This window comes from Pelophylax lessonae (genome assembly GCF_965119305.1).
Source record: "Pelophylax lessonae genome assembly, chromosome: 6".
In the NCBI taxonomy this organism is placed as follows: Eukaryota; Metazoa; Chordata; class Amphibia; order Anura; family Ranidae; genus Pelophylax; species Pelophylax lessonae.
In genome coordinates this window covers 266,663,971-266,690,638 of record NC_138773.1, presented here as the reverse complement: position 1 = coordinate 266,690,638, position 26,668 = coordinate 266,663,971, and the positions used below count along the sequence as shown (strand labels likewise).

The window sequence follows — 26,668 nt, the reverse complement described above, 5'->3', positions numbered from 1 at the left end:
TTTCTGTGCATTATTGCACATTTAATGCAGTATATTTCAGTGTTTTACGTGCCATTTGCCGCAGTATATTTCAGTGCGTTAGTGCACGTATAACACAGAATATTTCTGTGCGTTACTGCACATTTAACGCAGTATATTTCACTGCGTTATGTGCCATTTACTGCAGTATATTTCTGTGCGTTCAGTATATCTCTGTGCAGTAGTGCAAGTTTAACGCAGTATATTTCAGTGCGTTACTTGCCATTTAACGCAGTATATTTCTGCGCGTTATACTGTACATTTAACGCAATATATTTCTGTGCGTTACTGCACGTTTAACACCGTATATTTCTGTGTATTAGTGCAGTTTTACTGCAGTATATTGTAGTGTGTCAGTGGAGTGTGTCTGTGTAGTGAGTACTCAGGTAAAAGTGCACCAAACACCACTTTCCATTGATTAAAGTGCATCCATGTACACATTTCCACATCTTTATTACATTTTGTTAATAAGCCTCTTCCCATCATGTCTGGGAGGCCAATAAGGAGAGGCAGACGTTCCCATGGCACTTTGAAGGGCCTAGCAGCATATGTGTCCACAGGCAAAGGTGGATGTGGTCAGTCCTCAGGCAGGGCATCGTTTCCTCTGTTTAATGATGTTGTAAGTGCTATCCAGCCACAGCATGCATAGGAGGTGGTGGACTGGCTTAATAAACCATTTTCATCCTCCTCATCCTCTGTCACCCAAGTAGAGACTAATGTGCAGTCCACTGCAGCTGCCAGAGTGGCTAAATCTGTTTCCTTGTTCACAGATATTCCTGCCATAGCCCCAGCATCAGGCATGGAGGAGTCAGCTAAGTTATTTGAACACAGCATCAGCCACTTTCTCCTTGAGGATGCACAGCTATTACTTGATTCAGATGTTGGTTTTTAGGTTAAAGAAGGTAGGAACATGAGTCTACAGAGAGGGGAGAACACTGGTACACAAATTGGCAATCATGTTCCCCCAGCTGCAGTGTATTGCCAAGTTGTCTCCAGTGGTAATGAGGATGGAGGAAATTATGATGATGAGGTCACTGATGTGACTTGGGTGTCGGATAGAGCAGAGGGAAAGTGAGGGTGAGGCACAATCCCAATGAGGCAGCCATCATGGAAGAGTAGAGAGCAGCCAACCTATTCCGTCACATTGTGGAGCTGTTATCTCCCGGCACCCTTCCCACTGCTCAGCTGTCTGGGCCTTTGTTAGCACTTGTGCTGCCAATTGCACTGTTGCAATTTGCAAACTTTGTCTCAAGAACATCAAGCATGGCAAAAACATCAGCCATTTTGGTACCACGTGCCTGACAAGGCATTTAACCTCCCAACACTCAGCCATTGGCAAGAGCACTTGAAAGCCACAAAAAAGGGACCCAATTCTGTTCCTCCTCCTTACTCACCTTAGTCTACCCCTGCCTTACCTTATAACCTCTCAGCAGTCTCCACTGACAGGGATGATGGTATAGAACAGGGTGTCCCAGGTCCTTGCAGCACATCTGCCAGTAGCACACCACCAGCTGTAGACTATAGCCAGCAAATTTCTCTGCCTCATCTGCTGCAGCGATAGGAAATACAGTCACTGCCATCCAAATGCCCAGAATCTAAATGCAAGCTTGGCAAAGCTGCTGGAATTACAACTTCTGCTTTTCCGTCCGGGGGATTCTGCCTCCTTCTGTGAATTTGCAGAATGTGCTGTACTACAATGGCAGGCTCCCAGTTGAAACTTCTTTTCACGAAAGCCATTTTAGCTCTGTACCATCACGTAGAAGGCAATTTTGTGGCATTGTTGGTCAAGGCAGTCAACCGCAAAGTCCGCATTACTGCTGACACATGGTCCAGCAAGCATGGTACAGGGAAGTAGATCTCCCTCAGACCAACTGAAGGGATTTTTGATGGTAATATTGAACAGTCTGATGAAATAGGTGTACTTTTGCTTAGACTCAAAAAACTTCTATCAGAGTTGCATACCAGTTGGGACATAGCTTATCTAGAGCAATATGTTTCACAGAAAATGGTACTCCCTAGCCGCATGTGGGAAGTGAACCCCCAAAAGGGTAAAATGGACCTGGAGGGATGGTACACATATTTTATTATGTTTCTTGAGTTCCTACTTACTAGGAAGAAGAATAACCTTAGAACCCTCAATGAGGAGATTGTTGTTATTAAGGATAAATTGAGTCCCCTTAAAGAACATGAGAACTATAAATATAAATCGGATCAATTAGGACAATACTTAGAAAAGGAAGACAATGACTAAAAGTCAAAGAAAAAGAAAAAGTACAATCGTGATCTTGCTGACTATTCCACCAATAGTCTTTAAATTACAAATAAAAACAGAAGATACAAGGACAACTGAAAGTGGAATAGTGCCATCTAAATCTGTCAGTTCTAATACGCAGGGTAACCTACCTGTCCCCCTCCCCACACAGAATATGGTGAATCCTCTTAATGGACAAAAAGGCTATGCCCCCCTCAAACATCGCCAATATAAACCTTGGAATAAACCCTCAGTGCAAAGGTAATTTTTCCCAAGCATACAAAGGAGGATCTACCAATAATGGTTAGGGCAGATTCGAACATCTAAACCAAAGGACTCCCCACTCTGGTTAATATGATCTTCCCTCTGGGATGTCACCAGAGTTATGGTGAGTATAGGCATACACCTAGGGCCAATAACATTTCACTTCATAATAGATTTGCTCCCCTTTCTGATCATAGGGAAGACAACTATGAGGTTAAATATGTTATTACCAGACATCCTAATTAAGCTAGGGTGTTCTCCTCCCTATCTGAGAAGAGGGGGTCAAGTTTCCCTCTCGGAATTTAGAAGAGGAGAACAAACATGTTTTTTTCACATGGGCAATATAAGAGCCAAAAGGTGATATGAGGAAAGAGAGGCACTAGAGTGGGGAGTGGGGGGGGGGGGGGAGAGGGGAAGAGGGTCAGGTCCAAAGAAAAGAAAACACTAGACACAAGTGATATCTTTAATTTGAGCTCCAAACTCACAAGAGGACCATAAAGTTCTGAATCAAGGACTAAAATTTGCATCACTCCGCAAGCTTAATAAGTTTGAGACGCTCATTGACGTACATAAATTTGTTTAGAAGATGAATATTAAGAGACATTTTCTTGCCAATACCCTTACTAATCAAATTTCTACACAAATCACCTCTTCTTCAAAAAATCCCAATGTTCAACAAACTAGTTTAGTTAATGCCTCTTTATTTAACCCCCGGGTTAAGTTACCCCTTCCATACAAGTGTTTAAAGATATGGTTTTGAGAGATGTTGAGGCACTGAAGATTCCAAAGTGTAAGACAGATCAAGCTTTACAACAGGGCTTTAAACAAATGTGAACGCAAAGATATAGTCATCCACCTGGTGGATAGGGGGGGGGGGGGCATTGTTATTCTTGATAAATGTGATTATCTAGAGGAAATGAACAGACTTTTTTCTGACCACTGCCCTTATGGACCATTGGCTTCAAACCTCACTGTGAAATTAAAAAAGGAGTAGACGGGACTGGTAGATGTAGGTTTTCAATTAGGTATTCTTAGTAAGAAGGAAAGAGCATATTTGAAACCTGTATCACCTAGGGTCCCGGTCATGTATTAGCTACCGAAATTCCACAAAAATCTTTCTAAACCCCCAGGTCACCCTGTAATCAGCGGTATTGACTCAGTGACTGCCAGAATTGGGAGATATGTGGATGAGTTCTTACAGCCATTGGTAGTAAAGACTCCCTCTTTCCTTAGAGATACAACTCAGGTTATCAATTTACTGCAAGGTATAGAATGAAGAGATAGTTATATTTTGGCCATGGCTGACGTGGCCTCTTTATACATTATCATCTCTCATCAACATGGTTTGGAGGCTGTTCAGTATTATTTAGAACAGGATGATTCCCTACCAAGGATCCAGAGGGATTTCGAGACAAAGTTACTGATTTTTGCCACTGGTCACAATTATTTTTGGTTTGGGGGGAATTTTTATTTACAAAATCGTGGTGTCGCCATGGGCGTTAAATTCACTCCGAGTTTAGCCAATCTATTCAAGGTTCATTGGGAGAAGAAGGTGATTTGACTTTAAGATACATTTCCTGGATCTGAATATTCAGGTTCAGGATGGAAAACGTATTACTACCACATACTTTAAGGAAACACACCGCAGTGCCTATATCCCTTTGCCAAGTTGTCATCATAGGTCCTGGTTCAATGCAGTTCCCAAAGGCCAATTCCAACGTGTTAGGTGCAATTGCAGGAATATCACAATTTTTATCAACCATCTACAGAAATTTGTCATGCATGTACTGTATAAACAGATATGGTCTGCCAAAATATTATATATTATGCTTTTTCAAATACCTACAGATAGGACACCAGCGTTATCCCTGACGAAGGGGTCTCAAGAACCCCGAAACGCGTCGGATCTCCTGGTCCTTTGGTTGAGTTTTCTCTGGTTATATTGCACATACACTTGCGCTTGCAATTGTTTTTATACAATATTTGCTTGTTTATATGTTTTTTCTGTTTTGTGCATTTTTTCATTAAAATATTTACATTTTATTATTTGTCTAAGATTTGTTAACCGGTGCCTAAAAAGTCCCAATCCCAGGGGAACCCCCTTTTTTCCAATTTTTATCAACAAGCCAATATTCTAAAAGCCAGATTTTTAGAGAGGGGTTAGGATCGGGAGAGGACAATGATAACACTATCATGGATGTGGTTAATATGGATAGAGGAACTATGCTGTGTAGGAAGACAGAAACCAGTGTGAAGCCGGTTGATAATAAATTTGGATTTTCTTTGACTACCAGTTATTCTAGTCAACAGTTTTCCATGAGAAAAATACTCAAAAAACATTTGGTTATCCTAAAAAACGACAGGGTACTTGGTCCTGCCCTACCGGATCAACCTGTCATAATATATAAAGAGGTTCCAGCTTTACGACATAGGGTCACACCAAATGTCATTGACCCTCCTAAAACAACCTCTTTTTTTCAATCGATGACAGGCTTTTTTCCATGTAGGAAATGTAGCATTTGTCAAATCAATTCCCTCATGGGGAGGAGATGTATATCTTTTCAGTCAACACAAGCGCAAAAAATGTATGACATTAATATGTTTATTACATGTACCTCAAAATGTGTCATTTACATGATTCAGTGTCCATGTTCCAAACAATATATTGGTCGTACCAAGCAAGAATTACATGTACGCCTTTCTGAACATGTTGGTAATATTAAACGTATGTTTAAGGGACATAACCTGTCCAAACATTATGCAAAACATCATGATAAGAATTTATTGGGCACCTATTTTTTTGCTCTGGACAAGGTTATGTTCCATTAGAGAGGTACCAATATGATCAGATCTATATCCCAGTTAGAAACTCGTTGGATTTTTTATATGAAATCTTATGTCCCTTTCGACTTGAATATCGATTGGGACATTAATTGTTTTAGTAATAATGCTTGATTTTATAATATCTTTTTTATTCTCTGCACTGCTTTGAGGGATCATGATTTTGTTCTGCAGTGTTCCTATTATTATTATTATACAGGATTTATATAGCGCCAACAGTTTGCGCAGCGCTTAACAAAATTAAGGCAGACATTACAGTTACAATACAATTTGGAACAAGAGGAATCAGAGGGCCCTGCTCATTAGAGCTTACAATCTAAAAGGGAGGGTCAATTGATACAAAAGGTAATAGCTGTGGGGGATGAGCTGATGGAGAAAGTGAAACCGTGTATTAGTTAGTAGCCAGATAGGCTTCTTTAAAGAGAAGGGTTTTCAGGGATCGTCTAAAGTTGGATAGATTAGGGGACAGTCGGACAGATTGGGGTAGAGAGTTCCAAAGAATGGGAGAAGCTCTAGAGAAATCCTGGAGGTGAGCATGGGAAGAGGTGACAAGGGAGCTAGAGAGCAGGAGGTCTTGGGAGGACCAAAGAGAGCGGCTTAGTTGATATTTTGAGATCAGGTTAGTGATGTAGCTGGGGGCAGAGTTGTGGATGGCATTGTAAACTATTGTTAGCACTTTGAATGTTATTTGTTGGGTGAGTGGAAGCCAGTGAAGGGATTGGCAGAGAGGGGTGGAGGACACTGAACGGTTGGTAAGGTGAATAAGTCTTGCAGCAGCATTCATTATGGATTGAAGGGGGGATAATCTATGTAAAGGTAATCCGATGAGGATGGAGTTGCAGTAGTCGAGGTGAGAGATAACCAGGGCATGAATTAAAAGCTTGTTGGTGTCGTTGGTTAAAAAGGGCCGTATTCTAGCGATGTTGCGGAGGTTAAGGCGGCATGATTTGGACAGGGATTGGATGTGAGCCTGAAAGGACAGTGCAGAGTCCAGGGTTACCCCTAGCACCCTATGTTCTTTGGTTCCTCCCTGTGCTTTTTTTAAACAATATTTAAAATTTTACATTGTATGTTTATTCATGTTAATCCACTAGATGGCAGCATCTTTCTCTTTTTTTTTTCGTTCCTATGCAGGCCTTTTTTTTCCCTAATGCTTTATATATATAACTTTGTGGTATACACTGCACTATATGATCTCAACAAATTGTAAAAAGCAAAAATCTCTCTCCCTGCCAGCAATGTATTATTAACTACAGAATTCCACTTATAAAACACCCGCTGGCTAAGGGATTCAAACCCACAAGCTCGCAATTGCAAGCATGGTATTCTACCAGCTATGCCACCATCAAGCACGCTTAGGCTGAACACACTTTACCTGCCTGTAGGTGGTAGAATACCAGGCCTGCAATGAGATGGCTGTGGGTTCAAATCCCCTGGCCAGCAGGTGATTTATTGGAATCAGAGGTCAGAGTCCATGATAATGCGGGAACTTACTTTCGACTCAAACTCGAAGCTCATCCCTAATTGATACATAATCCCCCAGGGCAGTACCGGGACCCCCATAACCATTGTATGCCCAAATACTTGCATATAAGCATTATAAATGGGCACTTTTTAATTTTCCATTTTGGGTCCAAATGACTTCAATGGGGTTTGTTATTCGGTTCTGAACTTTCGTGCTGTTCAAAAGTTCTGGTGCGAACCGAGCAGGGGGTCATTCGGTCCATCCCTAATTGGCAGTATATAGCAGTTTTGTGACTTTTATCAGTTCCTAGTAAAGCTTGTAGGAGGAGTTTTCATACTGTACTGAGCTGTCCTATCAGAATGCAGAACCCCTGACCCTCTGTATGGAGAGTGCTCATTGGCCAATTTCTGATCACATGCACTCTCCCAAGAAAAAAAAAACTTCTCTAGCAATACACATCAAACTGTCCAGCCTGACTCCAAAGACCCTGTCTTATTCAGACCTGTTCAGGAGTCAGTGGAAGAAAAGGAGGATCTGTGCATACAGGATAAAAACAGCCCTTTTACACAATGGCAAGGATAAACCCCTTAGGTTGCACAGTGAGTAAAACAAACATGCTTTACTGCATAAACACACAGATTTTACTGTTAGTGCTAAGAAAAACGTTTTTTTCTGTTGCAAGTGCACTAATATGGCTACGATCATCTCAAGATAGACAAAAAATAAACATATTTCTAAACATCTGATTTTTTGGAACGCATATATATACTGAACATGTAAAGAATAATATTCTACATATTCCCCTAAACATACCTATATATATTTCTGCTTCCTGGAAAATCTTCATATTCATTACTTGTGAAATATCTGTAAAACATATAGTTTAAGGTAAAAAAAAACAAACAAGCAACAATATCTAACTTAGAATGTCTTCAGGCTGTAGGGAAGATAAGTTAAAAAAATTACAAAAAATTTCTAGAGGATCTTGACTATGTACTAAAGATATACAATGTATTACATTTGCCATAATTCATCCTTTGAGTTATTTTCCCATAATCTGTAAACAAAACCCCCGAGTTTAGTGTGTAACCCCAACAACTAGCTTATGGAGTGAGCCTCTTGTATTGGGAAAGCTGCACACTAAAAAGAGCTTAATTACAAAAACACCAAAGAATTAACCAGTGCTAAATAGGTGCATTATCAATTTAAATGACAAAAAATGCTTAATAAAGTAGATAATGCATACATGTGTGATAATAAATATTTCCCAGAGCCCATAAATCAATATGGAAAAAAGTCCACAAAAAACAATCTGTGATTCACAAAGAAACAAAGTATGTGAAACCACTGCAGGCTATTATCACCAACTTTACTGCACTATCACCACAACTGAATTCACACCATCACTTTGCTCCACAAAGTATAATTACGGTGATGCACAAAGCAATATAAAAGAGAGTAAAACACGCTATAGTATATTACCATTGCGCAACGTCCTTAATTAAAAATAGGTATTTACAAGAAGCAAAGCGAACACAGCATAAAATTAAAACTCACAACACATTTTGTCCAGACATCTTCAGGGGACAGCAGCTTCCCCTGAAGAAATCTGTCGATTAAATGTAGAGCTTTAGGCTGCCATTCTGAGGAACCTGTCATATAAAGCGGATACGAGTAGTCTCTAGCACTGATCCTGTGAGAAATTATGTTCTTTGACTCCATTGAATTTAATTCTAGAGGTCATTTGCTCTGGTGAGCAGATAGTGTACATCAATTTGTGTTGATGGTGCACTAAAATTGGTGACAATAGCCTGCAGTGGATTCACATATTTTGTTTCTTCGTGGATCACATATTTTTTTTCCATATTAAACTTAAGGGTTTTTACAAATGTTTATTATTGCACATGTATGTTTGATACACTTTATTATTCATCGTTTTCGGTCATTGAAAGGGATGGTATACTTATTTAGCATGACTTATTTTCCCATAATGCTTTGCAGACAGATTGACATGAGATTTGACAATGCTTCTGGTCAACTCTGAAGCCTATTGCTAGTAACTTTGTTCAGCCTTCCTTACTTAGAGTTGCAGTTCCATGAATGTAATGGTTCCAGGTTCTATCGGGTTGAGGTCAGGACTCTGTGCAGGCCAGTCAAGTTTTTCCACCACAAACTCGCTCATTTGTGTCTTTATGGACCTTGTTTGAGCACTGGTGCACAGTCATTTTGGAACAGGAAGGGGCCATCCCCAAACTGTTCCCACAAATTTGGGAGCATGAAATTGTCCAAAATGCCTTGGTATGCTGACGCCTTAAGAGTTCCCTTTACTAGAACTAAGCGGTCAAGCCCAACCCCAGAAAAACAACCCCACACCATAATCCCCCCTCCACCAAATAATTTGGACCAGTGCAAAAAGCAAGGTCCATAAAGACACGGATGAGCGAGTATGGGGTGGAGGAACTTGACTGTCCTGACCTCAACCCGATAGAACACCTTTGGGATGAATTAGAGAGGAGACTGCAAGTCAGGCCTTCTTATCCACATCAGTGCCTGACCTCACAAATGTGCATCTGGAAGAATGGTCAAACATTCCCATAGACACACTCCTAAACTTTGTGGACAGCCTTCCCAGAAGAGTTGAAGCTGTTATTGCTGCAAAGGGTGGGCCAACAATATTGAACTGGGATGCCATTAAAGTTCATGTGCGTATAAAGGCAGGCAACCCAATACATTTGGCAATATAATGCACATCACTTCAATGAGACTGTCCTGACCTGGGAACTTCTGACCTTCAGAACTGCAGACTGAGTGTTAAGCTTCCACAGGACTACAGGCCACTTTTAGTTTTTTGCCATATATTACCCTTACTTACCTCTGCTGGTTACAAGTGTCAGACAGTAGGACAAGGAATGAGGTGCAAACCTTCACAATGGTGATGTGACAGAAATTAAATGAGTAGATAGCAGTAAGGGCTCCACACCAATGGAGATGGAGAGTCCAAAGTAGATTTAAATATTAGAAGTCCAACAAGATAAGAAATCCAAGGGGTTTTGGGGGTTCACAAGTTCCCCCTTTCTCAAGGCTTTTCTGTTATGTCAATTTAGTAATGCTTGAACTTAAAAGGATTGAAAAGTGTTTGTAGATTTTACATCCAAAAATTTCACTAGCAGGTAATGCAGCAGCGTATTACCTTGAGTCACTGCTGTCATGCTTTCCCAATATCTTCAATAATTCCTGAGTCACTAACTGAGAACAACTATGCAGATACAGAGGCTAGACATCACTCTAATACTCTTATCTCTGCGTTTTCTAAGTCATTGAATAATAAAGTATTTAAAGCAATAGGTCACCTTGAAAGGTTGAAAATGATCTTTTACATCCTAATTCAAGCCATTTCTAAAGCCCCTGAACTCACAAATTCTTTTACTTGGGTATGCAACTTTTTCTCTAGGTTACTACAGACCCAACAACTAATGGGGTACAAGCTGATATATAAGAGAGGAGCACTGAATTGTTATGTAAAGCTTTACTTCAGATTTAAAGACATGCTGTCACCATCCTAAACAATAGGAGGTAAAAGCACAGAAAAAAGTAGAAGTATTTTAAAAGCTTATTGCGGTATTGTTCCTTTCCATAAATCATTTTTTAGCAACATGAAACGTGCCATTAAACTTGTTAAAGAATCCCAAACACAGGCCCTTCCTCCTTTCATGATTTCCCCATTCCATACATTTAAAGTGGATAGAGGAATCCTCCCTGCTAAGCTATTGCATTCTGATAGTGGACAGACTGATCAACGATGCTGGCTATAGCTACTGGTGCTGCTCAAGCAGCGAAAATCCAACAGGGCAGTTGTACCGAAATCAATTGATAGATCAACTTCTGTACCACCACAGTGCCCATAAATGGATTGAAATTTGGCCAGTCCCTGCTGAACTGACCAAATTTTGATCCATGTATGCCCAGCAAAAGTGTCCCTTATACTTGGTGATTTACCAATACTTGGGCATTCTGTAAAAATAAAAAAAATCCCTCACATACCCATCCTTCAGTCCAACACAGCACTCTCTTCTCATTGTCAGAGAATGGTGTGTACAGTCACAATGGTAATAATACCGCATCTCTATCTGATACCCAGATGTCTCTTTCCAGTAACCGGTACACCGCTGCCACTCTGTGTATCAAACCCTGTAAGTGGTGGTAGCCGGTACAGACTGCACCCACAACATGTGCAGTAAATGCTCAGCGGGCCCCATTTCACTTGTGACCTGTGTACACGGCACATAACACATATTGGGGTTTATTTACTAAAAGTAAAGAGTGCAAAACCTGGTGCAGTTGTGCATGGTAGCCAATCAGCTTCTAACTTCAGCTTGTTCAATTACTGTAGCTTTGACAAAAAAAAAAATGGAAACTGATTGGTTTCTATGCAAAGCTGCACCAGATTTTGCACTCTCCAGTTTTAGTAAATCAACCCCATTATGTATACACCAGTGGTTTTGAGTAAAGTTCCACTTTAACTAATGATAACATAAAATCATTAAAAAAAAAAAAAAACAAAGAACAAAACATGACATTAAAAAATGACTAATGTCACACTTACATTGCATTATCTGTAACGTACAGTATACTGGACACTTCCCATCGCCCGCTTGTTATTTGAACAGCATTTTCCTATTAGATAAAGAAGCAATATTTTATGACTAGTGCATTTGCTGCAATATATTTTCACAGTGTGCGAATAAACCATCCACACAGTAAACACATCTACATATATCATTACTAAATATCCTTAAAGCAAGGAGTCACCTACCATGGAATCTTTGATGTAATGAATATGTTTGAATCCATCCTTGTCACTGAGAATTTGGTAGTATGATAAACTGTCCGATGAGAAGTACGGGAGTGCAGCAAAGAACTACAAAAATAAAACAAATATGTCCAACACAACAATACTAATATTCACCATTACTGTACAGAAATGGTAACAGTGCTGGGATTAATTGGCTGTGTGCTAGTTATATCATGTTTTTTGGAGGGCTTTGACTTAGAACACCTGTCTTAGGCTGGTTTCACCTCTACATGTTGCAGTCATTTGTAGAAACACATATGATGTGCAGCACTTTATGAATTCATGCATTAACAAATGCACCCCAAAGCACAAGTAAAGTGCCCAGCAAAACAAATGCTGTGTGTTTAAAAAATGCTGCAGATCCAGCTTTTCATCCATTGCTGCACATTCAAAATGAATTGGCTCTTCTAATGCAATACACATTAGCATGCAATGACCTGCAAAAGTCTGGAGGGGCCCTTAAAGTGAACCTATGGCCTGGCTATGGACATTGTGTATTCACATTTTAAGCTTTAACCCTTGCTGACCTCTGTGTGGCAAACATTTGAAGCAATTTATCTTTTATCATATTCATAACAGAGACAGGTATCAACGCAGCCCTGGTGCCCGTCTGCCCTCTTTTAGTAGTGACTTGGCAGCCTTTCAGCTATCCAATGTAAGCACAGAGCAGGATTACTGTTTTTATAGCTGCTAAGAAATTACTAGAATCTGGCCACAATGGCAAGTGGGCACAGTTAGGGGCACACTTCATGGGATTGTGGCTGTCACTGTGCCACTGTCAAGAATTTAAAAAAAAAAAAATTGTTATCTGCATTGCCTTTAAGCCTCCCTGCGGGATAAATATATATTTATTTTAATTTTAATGTTTTAATATTTATTTATTTATGAGTTTATTTATGAATTTTAATAAAGATATTACTGAGGATTTATTTATATGCCAATAAAGGTGCCGCGCCCATTTTAACTACCAAATACACCAAATCGTGTATTTGTTTATTTCTGTGTTGGTTACATAAGGGTAAATTTGTGCAGTTTACACTCCCATAGATGAATTGCTCTATAGTACTGTAAGCTACAAAGGTCAGTGAGGGCTTGTTTTTAATCTTATATCCTGCTACCAGCTTTATTTGTTTTTTTCTTTATTGGTTTTTCTTTTTCTTTTTTTTTTTTAAGTTGCAGCATCACTTGGTTATAAGAAAACAATAGATCTTTTTTTAAGTAATTTGTAATTGCTTATAATCATAATACACATATATACAGTGCCCTGAGAAAGTATTCGGCCCCCTTTTGCCACATTTCAGGCTTCAAACATAAAGATATAAAACTGTAATTTTTTGTGAAGAATCAACAACAAGTGGGACACAATCATGAAGTGGAACGAAATTTATTGGTCATTTCAAACTTTGTTAAAAAAAACTGAATAATTAGGCGTGCAAATTTATTCAGCCCCCTTACTTTCAGTGCAGCAAACTCTCTCCAGAAGTTCAGTGAGGATCTCTGAATGATCCAATGTTGACCTAAATGACTAATGATGATAAATAGAATCCACCTGTGTGTAATCAAGTCTCTGTATAAATGCACCTGCACTGTGATAGTCTCAGAGGTCAGTTTAAAGCGCAGAGAGCATCATGAAGAACAAGGAACACACCAGGCAGGTCCGAGATACTGTTGTGGAGAAGTTTAAAGCCGGATTTGGATACAAAAAGATTTCCCAAGCTTTAAACATCCCAAGGAGCACTGTGCAAGCGATAATATTGAAATGGAAGGAGTATCAGACCAATGCAAATCAACAAAGACCTGGCCGTCCCTCTAAACTTTCAGCTCATACAAGGAGAAGACTGATCAGAGATGCAGCCAAGAGGCCCATGATCACTCTGGATGAACTGCAGAGATCTACAGCTGAGGTGGGAGACTCTGTCCATAGGACAACAATCAGTCGTATACTGCACAAATCTGGCCTTTATGGAAGAGTGGCAAGAAGAAAGCCATTTCTTAAAGATATCCATAAAAAGTGTTGTTTAAAGTTTGCCACAAGCCACCTGGGAGACACACCAAACATGTGGAAGAAGGTGCTCTGGTCAGATGAAACCAAAATCTAACTTTTTGACAACAATGCAAAACGTTATGTTTGGCGTAAAAGCAACACAGCTCATTCCCCTGAACACACCATCCCCACTGTCAAACATAGTGGTGGCAGCGTCATGGTTTGGGCCTGATTTTCTTCCGCATGGACAGGGAAGATGGTTAAAATTGATGGGAAGATGGATGGAGCCAAATGCAGGACCATTCTGGAAGAAAACCTGATGGAGTCTGAAAAAGACCTGAGACTGGGAGATTTGTCTTCCAACAAGACAATGATCCAAAACATAAAGCAAAATCTACAATGGAATGGTTCACAAATAAACATATCCAGGTGTTAGAATGGTCAAGTCAAAGTCCAGACCTGAACCCAATTGAGAATCTGTGGAAAGAACTGAAAACTGCTGTTCACAAACGCTCTCCATCCAACCTCACTGAGCTCAAGCTGTTTTGCAAGGAGGAATGGGCAAAAATTTCAGTCTCTCGATGTGCAAAACTGATAGAGACATACCCCAAGCGACTTACAGTTGTAATCGCAGCAAAAGGTGGCGCTACAAAGTATTAACTTAAGGGGGCTGAATAATTTTGCATGCCCAATTTTTCAGTTTTTTATTTGTTAAAAAAGTTTAAAATATCCAATAAATTTTGTTCCACTTCATGATTGTGTCCCACTTGTTGTTGATTCTTCACAAAAAATTACAGTTTTATATCTTTATGTTTGAAGACTGAAATGTGGCAAATGGTCGCAAAGTTCAAGGGGGCCGAATACTTTCGCAAAGCACTGTGTATATATATATATATATATATATATATATATATATATATATATATATATATATACACATACAACTATACCAGCTTCAACTCTTCTGGGAAGGCTGTCCACAAGGTTTAGGAGTGTGTCTATGGGAATGTTTGAGCATTCTTCCAGACGCGCATTTTTGAGGTCAGGCACTGATGTTGGATGAGAAGACCTGACTCGCAGTCTCCACTCTAATTCATCCCAAGGGTAATCTATCAGGATGAGGTCGGGACTCTGTGCTGGCCAATCAAGTTTCTCCACCCCAAACTCGCTCATCCATGTCTTTATAGACCTTGCTTTGTGCACTGGTCCAAATCTTTTGGTGGAGGGGGATTATGGTGTGGGGTTGTTTTTCAGGGGTTGGGCTTGGCCCCTTTATTCCAATGAAGGGAACTCTTAGGGTGTCAGCATACCAAGACATTTTAGACAATCTAAAGCTCCCAACTTTGTGGAAATAGTTTGGGGATTGCCCCTTCCTGTTCCAACATGACTGCTCTCCAGTGCACAAAGCAAGGTCCATAAAGATATGGATGAGCGAGTTTGAGGTGGAAGAATTTGACTGACCTGCACAAAGTGCTGACCTCAACCTGATAGAACACCTTTGGGATGAATTAGAGTAGAAACTGTGAGCACAGCCTTCACGTTTAACATCAGCGGCCTGATGAAGGAGTGCACATGCCCAGGACTGGGCTTATATACACACAGAAGTGCATCTCAGAAAATTAGAATATCATCAAAAAGTTAATTTATTTCAGTAATTCTGTTTAAAAAGTGAAACTCATATATTTGACATAGATGCGTTACACACAGAGTGATATATTTCAAGCATGTCTTTCTTATAAGTTTGATGAAATTGGCTTACAGCTAGTAAAAACCCAAAATTTAGCATCTCAGAAAATTAGAATATTACATAAGACCAATAAAAAAAAGGATTTTTAATACAGAAATGTCTGTTTTCTGAAGAGTATGTCCATGTACAGTATAGCATGCATGCAATACTTGGTCTTGGCTCCTTTTGCATGAGATACTGCATCAATGTGGCGTGGCATGGAGGCAATCAGCCTGTGGCACTTCTGAGGAGTTATTGTCTGCATTGTTTAGTGTGGTGTCTCTCTTCTTCCTCTTGACAAAACCCCACACATTCTCTATGGGATTTAGGTCTGGCGAGTTTGCTGGCCAATCAAGCACTGTGATATCATGATCATTAAACCAGGTATTGGTACTTTTGTCAGTGTGAGCAGGTGCCAAGACCTGCTGTAAAATGAAATCATCATCTCCATAATGCTGGTCAGTAGAGAGCTGCACTGACTTTGGACTTGATAAAACACAGTGGACCAACACCAGCAGATGACATGGCTTCCCAAATCCTCACTGACTGAAGAAACTGGGTCTCATGCATCTTGGATTGTGTGCCTTTCCTCTCTTCTTTCAGACTCTGATTTGGACCCAGATTGAGAGACCATTTAAAAGCTCGGGAAATCTTTACAGTTTTTGAGTTAATTAGCTGATTAGAGAGTAACACCATGATTCTACAATATTGAACTTTTTTCACAAAATTCTAATTTTCTGAGATACTGAATTTTGGGTTTTCACTAGCTGTAAGCCTTAATCATCAAATTTAAAAGAAAGACATGCTTGAAAAATATCACTCTGTGTGTAATGAATCTATATAATATATGAGTTTCACTTTTTGAATTTAATTACTGAAAATAAATTACCTATGCTGATGTACCTGTGTATATATATATATACTGTATGTATACAGTATAAGCCTTCCAGACAAATTTACATGTATCTATTCATAGCATTCAATTTACAATTGTATTCAGTAATAATTACAAAAATGTAGGTAATGGTCTAATTTTTCTTTGTTTCAGAGTGCATTATATTAAAAAGGCAGTTGCCATCCATTAAATAGTAATGAGCAAGTAAAACACAGATGTTCATTTAGCAGACATACTTGCGTTTGTGGTAGAAAAGTATCATGAGTCAAGACATTTCCGAGCCAAATGACCAATTTAGTTCAACAACGTGCATTATAATACTGCCATAATTAACGTTCTATTTGTACTGCTGTTCAAACAAGTCATTAGATTTGTATTTGCTAATTGCACTAATTAGAGTAAAAATGTATCCTTAGCACGTTTCAAAGGAGACTTTCTACCAATTAACATTGATTGACTAATGGATGTATGGATAACGAGGAATAGGCGTAAACAATGTTAGCAGCTAATGATGACAAAAACACTTTAAACTTATTGTTGAATATTTAAAGAAAAGTGATTGTGTATGTGTACATGTATGTATTTAGAAAACCCTAATTTCTCTGTGACAGGCCATAGGTCAGTGACGACACCACTGTCAGCATATTACCATAACTTCTTGACACTGTGCCAAGAATAGTAGGCTCGAATTCTTGGAGCCTCTGCATGCAGCACTTGCAGATGGGAACATTTTATATTACCAATTGACCAACTGCAAAAGTCTCCCTATGCACAGCAGCAATGCTTGAATATACTTAGACCAGACCCCTATTGGGTACCATAATTGCAAATTGTCATTAGAGAAACAAGGAGTCTGCCATTGCCGACTAATGATCAGGCATGAACCTTCGCCATCTCCTGGTTATTGCCCAGCATTACAGCTCAGGCCTCTGTTGTGCACACCTGAATCTCTTTATCCAGCTATAAAGTGAACTCAGAACTTCTACCTTGCGCTCTATCAACAAGTTTTTCAGTTTGGAAAGAGGATGGTCAACCTGCCTCTGACTTCTGTCCAATTGTCATGCTTTGGATTTCTCTCTCAACTGTTTTTACTATGTTTCTACTCAGGCTGTCTGTGATTATCTTGGTCCTTGGCCTGCAACCTCCACTACTGGTAATCTGTGCTCTGTCTTCCTGCTTAGAACAGGAACACCATTTGTCTTTACCTAACCTGACATTCGCTGGCATCTGATTGTGCTCCTTTCTTCTGTCGCTGTAACCAAGAGTGTAAGAATTCACATATAACTCTCCTGCCTGAACTCCACAACACTGAGTTTTTCTTTTATAAAGGCAAGTTGCCATGCTGTAATGTAAACTATCTTGCCTAATACTCCGAGCCACAGCTGCACACTGATCTGATGTCTTTAACACATCCTAGGTCAGTGACCAGGAACAAGTATGCAGATCATATTTTACTCTGATTTTCTGACCTCTACTTGTTCCAATTCAGTAACTCAGAAAGTAATAAATACAATGAGTCAGTTTAACAGCCAGGCAGATATTATTCCTATTCCTAGAAGGATGAAATCAATGGCATGCACTGTATTTCTCCCAATGTGGCTTTCCTTTAAAAGGAAACTATTATAAAATGTTCTCATATACAGGCAGTAGTATCTCTTGGGGCAGTAAACCCATTCAGAAATGGTGCAAGCGATATTACTTCCTGGGAGCTAGTATGTAGACTGGAAGCCTAAGGATATCAGCTATCATCTGATGTTTCTTACACAGTAATTTTACTTTTTCAATTCTAATAAGTTAGCAAGAAGATACACCAGAATTTATAATAGGTAGCACAGGTACCCTAATCCAATCAACATCTAATGTATAGATGCTGATTATCCAAGAACAGAATGGGAGGTGTGGACTGACCTTATTCTAGTAGCATTATCCCATTCTTGGTTTCAGGAAGTATGCATAGGCATTCATTCCTTGATTTACATGGCTAAAGATGTAAATTATTGTCAAATCGCCAGGACCATGTCATGACCTGTAGGATCTGCCCTCAGTGTATCGCTAGTCTTGAAGGATCCAGAAATGCAATATTTGTTTAAAGAACTTTCTTTTCTGACACTAACGCTACATATGGGATTACTAACTATATTACTTTGTGTTCTGCCTCTCCATTCTGTTCAATTGTCTTATATTATTGCTTGACTTTGTAAATGTCTTAGCAAGAGCCCTATCTGGATAGCCACAAACTTTTAAACTATTCATGAGATGTCTGTTGTTTTTGTCTTTAGACTTTGTGCTTGTTAACATCTCAACCTGAGTCCTAATAACCTAAACTCCTTAACGAGCAGGGCCCTCTGATTCCGATTCTCCTGTACCAAATTGTATTGTAACTGTAATGTCTGCCTTCATTTTGTAAAGCGCTGAGCAAACTGTTGGCGCTATATAAATCCTGTAGAATAATAATAATAATAATATTATTAATAATAATAATAATATTCAGTGTCTTTTCCAGCGTAAATTTGGTTTAATTGTCCACTGATTTTATGTGTTTAATAAAAGCTTGTATTTCCAATGTTCCAATCTTGATTCATGTATCATATGTGTGTCCAGTTAAATATAACTTACTGCTAGTAGCTATACCAAGACCTGGGAAAATGAGAACCTTCAGACATGCTGTAAATTGTACATTATAGTACTGTTAGAAAATTACTTGTTATAAGCTTCAATTTATTATTCACTGTTTCTTGTCCTCCTTCAATACAATAGATAGAAATCACCCCTTATATCATCCAAGTCAGCCTTTGCAGACCCAGGTGTGATACCTGTCTACTGCACTGAGGAATAACAGAGGGAATGAAAATGAAAAAAATACAATAACATACCACACCAATCCACCCTGTTTTACTTGTTTCAACATATTGTCGATCCTAGGGAGAAGATGGAAAAACATGAAAATATGTTAAAAAAGGGCTCAAAATTACTCTTGTTCTGTATGTCTATACATATATATATATATATATATATATATATATATATATATATATATATATATATATATATATATATATATATATATACACACACACAGTATCTCACATGTTTGTAAATATTTTATTATATCTTTTCATGTGACAACACTGAAGAAATTACACTTGCCACAATGTAAAGTAGTGAGTGTACAGCTTGTAAAACAGTGTAAATTTGCTGTCCCCTTAAGATAATTCAACAATTGCTGGCAACAAAAGCGAGTACACCCCTAAGTGAAAATGTCCAAATTGGGCCACATTAGCCATTTCCCCTCCCCGGTGTCATGTGACTCGTTAGTCTTACAAGGTCTCAGGTGTGAATGGGCAGCAAGTGTGTTGAATTTAGTGTTATCACTTTCACACTCGCATACTGGTCACTGGAAGTTCAACATGGTACCTCATGGCAAAGAACTCTCTGAGGATCTGAAAATTGTTGCTCTACATAAAGATGGCCAAGGCTATAAGAAGATTGCCAAGACCCTGAAACTGAGCTGCAGCATGGTGGCCAAGACCATACAGTGGTTTAACAGGACAGGTTCCACTCAGAACAGGCCTTGCCATGGTCGACCAAAGAAGTTGAGTGCATGTACTCAGCGTCATATCCAGGGGTTGTCTTTGGGAAACAGATGTATGAGTGCTCCCAGCTTTGCTGCAGAGGTTAAAGGAGTGGGGGGTTAGCCTGTCAGTGCTCAGATTATATTCCGCACACTGCATCAAATTGGTCTGCATAGCTGTCATCTCTGAAGGAAGCCTCTTCTAAAGATGATGCACAAGAAAGCCCGCAAGTTTGCTAAAGACAAGCAAACTAAGGACATGGATTACTAGAACCATGTCCTGTGGTTTTATGAGACCAAGATACATTTATTTGGTTCAGATGGTGTCAAGCGTGTGTGGTGGCAACCAGGTGAGGAGTACAAAGAGAAGTGTGTCTTGCCTACAGTCAAGCATGGTGGTGGGACTATCATGGTCTGGGGCTGCATGAGTGCTACCGGCTCTGGGGAGCTACAGTTCATTGAGAGAACCATGTGTAGCAGGTTTTCCAGGCATTGAGCCTGATGTGGGTCTGCCATTGTTACCATGACACCTTCAGCCCATTTAAGCTGAATACCCAAGTATGAGATGGGAGACAATGACCCTTCTGGCATCTTTGGTTTGTTTTGTTTATTTGATAAAGGGGATGGGGGATGGGAGAAGGGAATGAGTGGGATACTCCTCTGGCTCAACTAGGTACAACTGGGACACTTTGCAGAAAAATTCCTGCCAGCTGGATTGCGACCAACGCTTGCTGGTGCTTAGAAAATACTGACTTGCTGAACTATGCAACTTAACTTTTGACACTCTGGTTAGCTCAAAAAGTCCCAGACTGTACTGAGACTTGACTCTTGACACTCTGGTTAGCTCAAAAAGTCCTGTAAACAGCTTCCCCCAGCCCTTCACTGACTGAGGTAGCTCTTTGTATCTGCTTGTGCTGTACACTGCACACTGCATGCTGTACACTTTAACTCTTCAGGGCCCAACTGCTGGCGCCCCCTTTACACTTCAGGGTCCTCTCACTAGGCACCCCCTCTGTACTTCAGGGTCCTCTCACTAGGCACCCCCTCTACACTTCAGGGTCCTCTCACTATCACCTTCTTCCTACTTCCCACCAAAGACACTGCGTCATGAGCTCTCCTCAAACATATACTCACTTCCAGAATCCTGTGCAGCAGAATCTGCCTTTCTGGGGTAGATACAGGCCTGAATGGGCCATCGATTGGGTTTCCTCCACTGCCCAATGAGAGCCCTCTCTTGGAGCCAGTGGGGAGACTCCCCAGTTTCAATGACCACACCTGGGAGACATGACAGCCCAGCTGAAAATCATGGCCCTGCTGTTAGGCAGCTAAGGCCCACTATACTTTGCCTAGCACCTACCTTGTAGGGTGCTACACATGAATGCCAATATAGACTGTGACATACTGAAACAGAGCATGATTCCCTCCTTTCGGAGACTGGGCTGCAGGGCAGTATTCCAACATGGTAACGACCCCAAACACACCTCCAAGACAACCACCGCCTTGCTAAAGAAGCTGAGGGTAAAGGTGATGGACTGGCCAAGCATGTCTCCAGACCTAAACCCTATTGAGCATCTGTGGGGCATCCTCAAACAGGTGGAGGAGCGCAAGGTCTCTAACATCCACCAGCTCCGTGATGCCGTCACGGAGGAGTGGAAGAGGACTCCAGTGGCAACCTGTGAAGCTCTGGGGAACTCCATACCCAAGAGGGTTAAGGCAGTGCTGGAAAATAATGGTGGCCACACAAAATATTGACACTTTGGGCCCAATTTGGACATTTTCACCTAGGGGTGTACTCACTTTTGTGGCCAGTGGTTTAGACATTAATGGCTGTGTGTTGAGTTATTTTGAGGGGACAGCAAATTTACACTGTTATACAAGCTGTACACTCACTACTTTACATTGTAGCAAAGTGTCCTTTCCTCAGTGTTGCCACATGAAAAGATATAATAACATATTTACAAAAATGTGAGGGGTGTACTCACTTTTGTGAGATACTGTGTGTGTATATATATATATATATATATATATATATATATATATATATATATATATATATATATATATATATATATATATCTTTAATAAAAATGATTGACAGAAAAAAGGGCTTCAAACAATCTAAGCATTCTTTTCTAGTAAAAAAAAGCACTAAAAAAGGTACCTATAATCAGTCTAATCACCTAGCAGTTGGATTTAGCAAGCAGATTTTTAGTGCCACTGAGTTCAGATCAGGACTGGTAGCACTGGATGCCGATATATTCTGTGCCAATTAGAGAGGCCCAGTATTTTAGTAGTTATAGATGGATAAGATTTATGTGTTAAAATCTAATTTTTGGATTTAGTTTTTAGGGGATTAGGAAGTTTACGGAGTTAGTGTTAAATGTCAGAATAATAGTTAGTAATTAGCTGTTCATTTTCAGGGTTAGGATGTTTGGTGTTAATTGTTGGAGGGACTAGATTAAGGTTTATTGCTTGGCTGGAGGGGTTACGTGTTAATTGCCGTCTAAGGGTTAGGTTAAGGCCAGGGCACAAGAGAAGTGTGTATTATTTTCCAGTGCTGAAAACCCAACACCAAATGTTAGCACCTACTGAAATCCTAATGTACCAGTGAAATAGTAGTAAAGTGCCTCTAGTATGCAATAAGGTACCAGAGGTTGCTAGGGGTTCCTTGAGCAATGGGCAATTTCTGCCTCTCAGATAAGTTATAACTTATCTCAGATAAGTTATAACTTATCTCAGATAAGTTACCAATGACACCACTGTTCCTTTTAGCTATCTGTAAGGGGGTAACTCTTCCCAATGATGACAAGAGTAAGGAGCATTCTAACCACTGACTGTCACACTAATGTTCAGCAGGGGTTCCCCGAGACCAGAAATTTATTTTAAGGGTTCCTCTGTGTTGAAAAGGATTAGAAACGCTGTTCTAGAGCAATCTGTGAGCTCTGGAAACTTCAAAACCAACTACCACTACTGTATAGTTACCAACTTTCTGAAATGGGAAAGCTATTAGCAAAAGTATGTAGGCATTGGACACACCCCCTACCACCCCCCCCCCCCTTAAAGGAGAATTATACAAGAAAATCAATGGTTAAACCACCAAGTGCCTTTTTACCACTACTATTCCTTTATACTAGCTTTTGGAATATGCAGCTATTTAGAAATTGGATGAAAGGTTTAGTACCGTAAAACAGTTTTGGATAGATAAATAATGAATTTTATTTACAACTATATAGATCAGACAAAAATGAAGGACAAATGAGGAGGAAGGAGGGACAGTCCTTCCAAATCAGGGACAGTTGGGAGCTATGGCTGCTGGTCAGCAAGGCCATACATTTATGAGCCAAGGAGAGGGAGGAGCTTGCCTGACTTCCTATTTGAAATAAACCTTTGCATAGTATCCCACACCAAGCTATAAAAAGGTAACTGAAAATACATGCATCATCTGGAGGAGCCAGTCATGCCTAAAATAGGACTCTGCATTTTGAATGACTACACATATGCTTTTTTATTTAACCTATTTTATTTAGTACATATACTCTTAATATTTTAATACATGTACAAGTCATAAATTTGTTTACATTGGTCATTTTTTCTTCAGCCATTTGAAACTTATTTAGCTATATAAGGACCATCTTCCAAGCCATTGCTTTAACGTCTCTGTAAATGTATTACTGTATTCTGGTGCTATACAAATACAGGAAAATATTAATAAAAAGGCACAGGAAATATTCCAAGTGTGGTAAATTGGCCTCAGTACTTTGTAAATATGAAATTTTACATACAATTAGGCTATAGATATCAATTACCTTTGGGCAATTCCATGAGTTTGAGCTGTAGTCACACACTGATATAACTGAAACATTTTGAATTCTGGTCAACCACTGAACACTGACTCTCTCATCCAAGACCCATGTCACCCAGCTGAAGACGTAATCCCCACTGTGAAATGGATGTTCATTATTAGGAATCATCAATGGAACATGCAGAATTTTTATAGTAACTTAGTAACATGAGTGATGGCATGCTAAAACAAAAGGTAAATTATTAAATGCTTTGATTTAAAATAAGCAAAACCTGGGGAAAATAAGACAGACTCTACCCACATCATGGGGGCACAAAAGCACGTGTTTCAAGTTATTATTATGCAAGCAGGAAAATCACTTTGAAAGATAAAGAGAACGAAGGCCCTAAAGTAGAGTAGGAAAAGAAAAGAAAAAGAAAGAAATAAAGAAAGAAAGAATAAGCATTCTTCTCTCAAAAATGGGTCCACCGGATCTTCACCTTTCACTCAGCACTCAAGTAAAATACTGTATATATCGTATCCATGGTTTCCAGACCCTCACGAATCTCTGCTGTTTATCCCATAGGACGTTTACCAATTTTTCATGTTTGAGCCTATTTTTTTGGACATTATGTTGTTGTTGCTGGTAAATCGTCTTAGTAAGGAAAACGCTATTAACAGTCACTCTGGGCCTCAAGTATTAATGTATTCCTACTAAGAAATAGAAACCTACCTTGAACATTTAAATCTGATTGATAGCTATGAAGAAAGAAAATTCAGTTTTGTGATTTATGTGATTTCCATGAATTCACATTCCAAAAGGAAAAATGTTGTGGCACGCTACATAATGCTACAAATCAAGCATAAAACTCATTTTGACTTTTTATTCAACAATGGTTAGAAAATGCAGACATGTTTCCTTTCTTCTGATTTCTGTAAGTAGGTGCCAATGTTTGTTTTCAATTATGAAACTCGGAGTATACTAAGAATTACCTGGACGATATGAGCGAAGGGACTGGAACTTCAGCTTTGGGATATCTGGAATCATCAATTTTCACAATGTATAGTTTCACTGTTGGATTTTTTGCTCCTGCCTTTAAAAGAGATAGATTTTATATATATATATATCGTTTGTTAGACAATGGGTATTATTGTTACTACAGGATTATTGGTTTGTCTTTGCACTATGCATTATCATTCTTAATTATAGTAAACTTAAAGGTATTGTATATCATTTTAATACTTTAATATATTTTATTTTTATTTTTTTTTAGGAGAAAACAAAAATCTAACTACTATGGTAAGATAAGGACCACACAATCAATAACATGATAATTATTTCTGTAAATGAATACTATGATTCTTACTATTAGGGAGAAAATATCTGTTAAATTTAATGGGATATACCACCAGGGTATTGTCAGTCATTTTTAGAAATTTGACTTTAATACCAATTTTAAAAACTTTAAACCCCTACTGAACTACTACATAAAAATTAGCTATATATGGCTATGCAACATAAATCAATTACTAAAAAGGGCAAGAAGCATCTGAAGTATTTATGTAGCTATGTTAATCCCAAAAAATGAAGTATTGTTTTTAACTAAGTAATACAAATAAATGTTTTTAAGGTTAAATTAAATTTTTAAATTATAATGTACTTTAAAAATCTATGTTATGAGATAAAAGCACTTTGCATATATTTTTCCATATTTTAGTTAGGTAAATATGAAGTATTTCACGTGAATATTTCTTCCATACATTCACACCCAGCTGATGGGTCTCTAGACTTCTTTTCGTATGTGTACAGTACCTGTCTATTCTTTGCTGTTCTTTTGTAAAATCATATTGTACACTGGTCAACAAATTAAAGGAACACTTTCTAATTAGACTATAGCATCAAGTCAATTAAACTCCTGGGATATTGCTCTGGTCAGTATAGTAGGAGAGGGAGTTGTTAATCAGTTTCAGCTGCTTTGGTGTTAATTAAATTGACAACAGGTGCACTAGATGGGCACCAATGAGAAAACCTCTAAAACAGGAATGGTTTTATAGGTGAAGGCCACTGGCATCTTTTACCCCACTCATCTTATCTGACATTATTTCACTAGTTTTACATTTGATTAGGGTCAGTGTCACTACTGATAGCATGAGGCAATATCTGGAGCCTATAGAGGTTGCACAGGCAGTCCAACTTCTCCAGAATGACACATCAATATGTGCCATTGCTGGAAGGTTTGCTGTGTCTCCCAGCACTGTCTCAAGAACATGCAGGAGTATCCAGGAGGCAGGCAGTTATTCTAGGAGAACTGGACAGGGCCATAGAAGGTCCTTAACCCATCAGCAGGCCTGATCCTTTGTGCGAGGAATGGGATGAGCACTGCCAGAGCCCTACAAAATGACCTCCAGCAGGCCACTGGTGTAAATGTGTCGGACCAAACAATCAGAAACAGACTTCATGAGGGTGGCCTGTACTCACTGCCCGGCACTGTGTAGCTTGATTGGCATTTGCTATTGAACACCAGAATTGGCAGGTTTGCCACTGACGCCCTGTGCTTTTCACAGATGAGAGCAGGTTCACCCTGAGCACATGTGATAGATGTGAAAGAGTCTGGAGAAGCCATTGAGATTGTTATACTGCTTGTAACATTGTTCAGCAAGACCGGTTTGGTAGATGGTCAGTGATTGTCTGGGGAGGCATATCCATGCAGGGATGCACAGACCTCTACAGGCTAGACAATGGCACCCTGACTGCTATTAGGTATTGGGATGAACTCCTTGGACCCATTGTCAGACCCTACACTGGAGCAGTGGGTCCTGAGTTCCTCCTGGTGCAAGACAATGCCCGGCCTCATGTAGTGAGAGTATGTACCCAGTTCCTGGAGGATGAAGGAATTGATACCAAAGAATGTCCCATGCTCGTATCACCTAAATCCAATAGAATATCTCTGGGACATTATGTTTCAATCCATCAGATGCTGCCAGGTTGCACCTCAGTCTGCTTAGGAGCTCAGTGATGC

The 26,668-nt window shown here is 39.4% G+C and overlaps 1 protein-coding gene across 1 annotated transcript in view; it reads right to left on the bottom strand.

Moving 5' to 3' along the window:
• The window catches only part of LOC309557987 (prolyl endopeptidase FAP-like), a 163,115-nt gene that overhangs the window by 65,072 nt on the left and 71,375 nt on the right, over positions 1 to 26,668 (bottom strand). Inside the window, exons 10-15 of the mRNA XM_082260894.1 lie at positions 24,642 to 24,742; positions 23,674 to 23,806; positions 19,170 to 19,214; positions 11,653 to 11,757; positions 11,443 to 11,513; positions 7,653 to 7,706 (exon numbers count right to left, since the gene is read on the bottom strand). Coding sequence (XP_082117020.1) covers positions 7,653 to 7,706; positions 11,443 to 11,513; positions 11,653 to 11,757; positions 19,170 to 19,214; positions 23,674 to 23,806; positions 24,642 to 24,742 — 509 coding nt within the window. The remainder of the gene's footprint in view (positions 1 to 7,652; positions 7,707 to 11,442; positions 11,514 to 11,652; positions 11,758 to 19,169; positions 19,215 to 23,673; positions 23,807 to 24,641; positions 24,743 to 26,668) is intronic.